At 37.8% G+C, this 6,000-nt stretch overlaps 1 protein-coding gene across 3 annotated transcripts in view; it reads left to right on the plus strand.

The window, feature by feature from the left end:
• The window catches only part of nphp4 (nephronophthisis 4), a 184,374-nt gene that overhangs the window by 31,057 nt on the left and 147,317 nt on the right, over positions 1–6,000 (plus strand). For all 3 annotated transcript variants that reach the window (XM_085394895.1, XM_085394896.1, XM_085394897.1), the window contains exon 5: positions 5,039–5,188. In XM_085394895.1, the coding sequence (XP_085251021.1) occupies positions 5,039–5,188 (150 nt within the window). The remainder of the gene's footprint in view (positions 1–5,038; positions 5,189–6,000) is intronic.

Raw genomic sequence — 6,000 nt, forward strand, 5'->3', positions numbered from 1 at the left:
ATTATGACGTTTTATTTTTTTTTAATAAAACGACAGTGCACATAATACAGTAAAGGTAATACAGACATTTTTTTCTCATGCGTAGAACCAACTGGGTTTCTGGATCGGGTCGTGAGAGTGACCACTGAGCCGTACATTCTTGTGTGGATTGAAACGAGCCAGCAAAGCAAAGAATTTGCATCAGTTTTTTGTAATCTGACTTACTTGATGAATCACCACAGGCCTATTAGAATTCATTTTAAGATAAAATAAATGTTTTAAATTTTTAAGTAATGTGAGTGGACAAGTAGCTAATAGAACCTTTGATGTGAGGCTTGAGAGAGAAATTTGGACTTGCCAGATGACTTGGATTTGAATCTATTTACTTAGTTAATAGTCTGGGAGCTCAAATTACCCCCCAAAATACTGAAAAATTTCCTGCTGAACAGCTCTGCCAAATAGTCCTGAGTAATTAGCTATATCACCAATGTCATTATGATTTAATGCACACACATTAGGAAACTGTTAGATCTTGATTTAGAGTATACTCTAAATTCTGATCAAAGAAAACAAATTAAAAAAGTCAAAATAAAAGGAATTGGTTTCGACAGATAAACCAGTAGTTCTGTAGATTTTTATCCAGTGTATCGCCTCCCTGCAGGAGTCCATATGATTCAGATGTGCTAATTATAGTAAATCCTAATAATCATATTGGTAATGATTTAGTACCTTGTCTTGTAAATACAGCCAGAACATTGCACTTATTAAAGAGAATTAACAAGGTCCCAAAAGCGATTGATCCTCTTCTCACTCATCCCTTTGTATCTCACAGGTGGTCTCTACACCCTTGTGTACAATATTTCCCTCTTCATCATGTCTCAGACGACAGTATCTTTCCCTCCCGCTGGTAGTTACCTTAATAGCTCACCTCACAGTTGAGTGATGTCATTCATTACACGCCTGCTTCACACTGCTGAGTATTATATGGCTGTCGCTGTCACACCGTGATCTCTGATTCACCCTGAACCTGAATGCAGTACAGTTAAGCCTGATTTGTAGACACAAGCTGCTGCGGTACCTATTTATCATTCAGTTGAAGCAAATGAGCATCTTAAAAAACAAAACGACTAAAGTTGATCTGATGTTTCTTACACTCTTCCAATCAAAATGACATAGTTTAACTTGTACTGAAAAACTCTGTAACCTAACATAATGAATTATGTATTTAATGTAGTAAGTTTGATTCACTGCAAAAAATGAATATAAAGCCAGCAAATGTTAAACTAACAAGTGCCCCTGTATGTGCTTGACTTTCAGTAATGCCTAAGCTCTCATCTTTATTACTTCTTCTACACAACCTTCTCCCAAAACCACTACCTCTGTTTGATGCCGAGCCATTTTTTTGTTCTCTCCCCCCCCTCCCCCCGCTCTCAGTTTCTCGGTTTCACATCTCTTGCCAAGTTGCTGCTCAACTGACTCTGCGGTACCACACTCTGCTGTAAGGAAATTTTGGGGTAGTTTTCTAATCTATGCACAGCATCTGACTGAAACCCAAGCTTGATGCATAATGAATAACACGAAATAAAAGATGAAAAAGTTGCAGACACCTGGGCACCATCTGTGTCAGGAAAGTTCTGTGTTTCTTTTCCCTTTTCCTTTCTCTGCCCATCCTACTTTTCCCTCCCTCCTGTGTGTTCATGGTAAGAAACACCCTTTTAGCGAGAGCTGCTGTTGCCACTAAAAACGTCTGTAGAACAGGTGACACAGTACGACAATCTTAGAATTTTCCCCAAACCCCTTTTCTTCTTCTTCTACTTCATCTTTTTTTGTTGGATTTTGACATAAGCACTTTTTTTGTACTGGTAGAGAGAGTTAAAGGGTTTGTGTGGGATGAGTCATAGACAGGGAGGGGAACACAGTAATATACTCCATCATCTTCTTTCCTTCTCAATCCCCTTTCAATGACTTTAGCGATAAAGGTACTAGCGCTGCCCTGAAAATGAATGAAAAGCAGTCTACATCCGAAATGGACGTTCTGTCCATCCTTTTTGGGACTTCAACAGCTTTTCATAAAAATATTATTCTGTGCAGTTGGACGAGAAAAACTAACATTGTTTGTTTTGCTGATTTTTATTTTTTTATTTTTAATTTAATTTTTTTTAGCTTAAATATACATGTTTGTGATAGATTTTTATACCAGTGAACTTTGTTCTTTTTATTTTCCAAACTCTGATGCATACAGGGGAAAAAACTGCTTCTGTGTGGCTGAGATTCAGCAATTTTTCCAGACTACTGGATTTTGAGTAGTTTTTCTTATAACTGCAGTGCTGCCTCATCATATTTTGATGCCTGGTGCTTTGGTCTAAAGAAGAGAGTAGACTGAGTTTTTGCGGGCACATTCACAGACATTGTATTTGTATTAACATATACCATTAACAGTCTTTAATCGTTTGCACAACTCCTTTGCAAGGCGAAAAAGGAAATGTACAAATCTGATGAGAGTTTCAAGCACAACATTGTGCCTTCCACAGAGCAGACAAAAGGGTATCCATAAATAGGATAGGAGGAGTTGCAGAGAATATTTTGGCAGGGCTCATACTGTGGAAGATCCGAAATGACACAAAGGTAATCCTATAAAACCCCAAACTGCAGGGGGGTTACTTGTCGGAGTGAGTACTCGCAAGCATTAAAGATCTTTAACCATACTGCAGTGCTGTTAGGGCTGAGCTCATTTTTAACCTTGTATGTAGGAAACATACACTGTAGTGTAGTTTGGCCTTTTCTAACTGTTGTGATGAATTTACAAAATCAAAAAAAAGAAAAGAAAAAAAACGTAGAAGGTAATTTTTTTTAATTATTATTTTTCAAAGCAAAGTGGTAGAATTTAACATCAATAGCAAACCAAAGTCAAACAGTCTATTTGTGTTAGAGGTTAAAGTTAAACTGCCTTCAGTTGGATCTGCCCATTAAATTTTAATCACATCTTGAACCCTGGATTCCCTGAGAGTTTGTAAAACACTGTAGCACTCTGTTATGGATCCAACTTGTGATGTAAAAATATATTTTTCAATTTTATATTTTTCCTGAATAGTTTGAGGCTGAAGACATGGTGGGTGAAGAGTTAGCAACAAGGTTATGATAATTAATTAAAACGAAATGAAAATAATAGCCAGGAACAAAACATTTTGGTCGCCTAAGATGAAAACTAAAATTAAGATTATATAATTTTGGAAAAGTAAATAACTAAATAAAAAAATATATCTATAAGGGTAATTTTTAGTATTTGTTAATTTGGTAAAATATGATTAAGTGTTTATTGACACTTTACGGTTCTACAAGACTGTAAATCATCTGCTTTTCAAAACTTTTTGTGTTTGTATTCTAATACCCAGATCTTGCCCCTTTAAATATACTATATATTATATTTATATATCAGTCATATCCAGTCATGACCACTATCATTAAAACAACCAAACAAACAAAAAACATTATTTCCATTTGTAGACATATATATATTTGCTGGTATATGTCACCACTCGTACATGAAAGGTTAGATATGGGCATTAAAAACAGGACAAGGATCAGATGGGGTGGAACTGGGTTGATCAGTTATTACTGCAGGTCACTGACCAGCCTCTAGGTCAGTGTGCCTGGAGCTTTAGCAATCGATTTCACAGCGATTTCCAGCAACCACTTTCAAAAATATGCATATTCTACTGCTTATGTGTTACCTTTAGGTTCCTCAATGCCATTGTCTTGAAACAAGCTACTGAAGTGAATGGAGCATCATGTATTGATTGTTACTGATGCTGTTGAAGGTGCAGTCATTAACCCTGTCAGAGAGAAAGATTGCAATGCTTTGCCAGGCTTGAAGGAAACCAACATACGCAGCGCATCAAACTCCACTTGACTCACCTTCCAAATGATCTGTGCTTTGTGTTGATGGCAGGAGTTGTGGGTTGTTGCTTGTCATTGGACGACCTCCTTGAATGATGACGATGTCTGCTTTATTGCTCATACCTTGTGTCTCATCTACGCTGCAGTGCCCCTCTGGACGAGCGTGTTTTCCAAGTTGAATTGTTGTCATTTCAGTTTCAGCCCTGGAAAATGATGCTTGGAGTGTAATGGAACATTGCACATAAGTCACGAACAGCAAAAATGGAATATTGAAAAATGAAAGCGTCTATGTGTGTTGGGTGTCAGGTGAATCCCTGCTTCTGGAGAAATATTAGATTGCATCGTGCCAAGGAGATGGATAACATTTTTCTGGGGAACTTGAGGATAATGACAGGGTAAAACAGCATATCTTTCTCATTTGGATTCAGATAAGATAAGATAAGATAAGATAAGATAAGATAAGATAGAACTTTATTAATCCCTCGGGTGGGTTCCTCTGGGAAATTCGACTTCCAAAAAAAGCACAGCAACGACCAAAGTTACAGTTACAGAACTGTTATATATATATATACACACACACACACACACACACACACACACACACACACACACACACACACACACACACACACACACACACATATATAAATACAGAGACAAATATAAATAAAATATACAAAGGGGATAAATAGAATAAATAGGAATAAAAAATAAAAATACAAGTGAATTGCACATTTCAAGTATTGAGTCTATTGCACTGTTGACTATTTACAAAAAGTATTGCACAAGGTATTGTACAGTGAGGTGCAGAGGCACTACAGCTTAGTTGTTCCCCCCTCCTTTGTCCTCCTGTTTCCCCTCCCTCTCCCCTCCAGAGAGGAGTTAAACAGTCTGATGGCGTGTGGGACAAAGGAGTTTTTAAGTCTGTTAGTTCTTGTCTTGGGGAGAAGCAACCTGTCACTGAACAGACTCTTCTGGTTGTTTATGGCCGTGTGCAGAGGATGCCCAGCATTGTCCATAATGTCCATCAGTTTCTTTAATGTCCTTTTCTCTGCCACTGTCACCAGAGTGTCCAGCTTCATGCCGAAGAAGAGTTTGCCTATTTGTCATGAAATGCGTGCAGAACATTCAACGTAAATTTGCTGTATGTCTCCTTTTGCAGATCATAATATGTTGAAGATTATTGAAGGAGCACATTTGGCCTGTGTCCTGAAAAAACATCCTGCACTGGATTCTGTCCTGCACCTCTTTCCAGAGAATGTCCTTGTATCCGGGGAAGAGAACATTCCTGGACTAGTAGCTTCCCCGACAGGTAAACTTTACATCACTGAGAAATTTTAGGATCTTAAGGGCCTTTTAAATAGGACATGCTGCGCCCTGAAACCCATTCTTTTCCTTTGCTTGCACCACCAAACAATAATTGTCACTCACCCAACTTTGACTGCTACATGCTGTGACATACCTTCATGCAACCAAAAGAAATGAAGCCTAGAGCTGTTCTAAATTCAACCACACAATGTACCAAAACTGAAGAAAGAAAAGTTGATTCTGTGCCTATTTGAGTTCAATAAACTTTATGACATAAGTTTATGTGCATGTAAGGACCTCGGGAGGAAAGCAGTGTGTTGTGGAAACGACAGTTTTCACAAGTAGGGACAGCATCTAAGCTTTCTTTTTTATCGATGTGAGATACTGTACATGTTTTGAATGACTGGGAGCAGGCGCATCTAGTACATAGCGAGGAGTACTCATGTGTACTTAGTTATGCACTCCTCGTCAGAGTTTGTGTTAATATGTCAGCCTGCAAGAGTACAAAGCAGCATGTCAGTTAAAATACGTATGAATATTCATTGTGTGAACTACTTTAGAAAAATATTGATATGTTTTGAGATCAGCGTAAGACGAAAGCTCCCTAATGAATTGAATATCTGTAAGTCTGAGTTTTGGTTTTTACAGCTGGGTGAATTCAAATTGTTTGCCTTCAGCTTATGTGGCTGGATTGTTACTCTCATTAAGATTATTTTAAACACATTAAATCCTAATGACTGTCATGAGGCCTGTGAGCAGGAGAAGTTACTTGTTAGTCATTGTCTTGACTAATCAGCCTACTTTTGCCTTTTACTC

This window comes from Rhamphochromis longiceps, linkage group LG20, assembly GCF_057381845.1.
Source record: "Rhamphochromis longiceps isolate RC_006_pf linkage group LG20, R_longiceps_female_GT1.1, whole genome shotgun sequence".
Lineage (NCBI taxonomy): Eukaryota > Metazoa > Chordata > Actinopteri > Cichliformes > Cichlidae > Rhamphochromis > Rhamphochromis longiceps.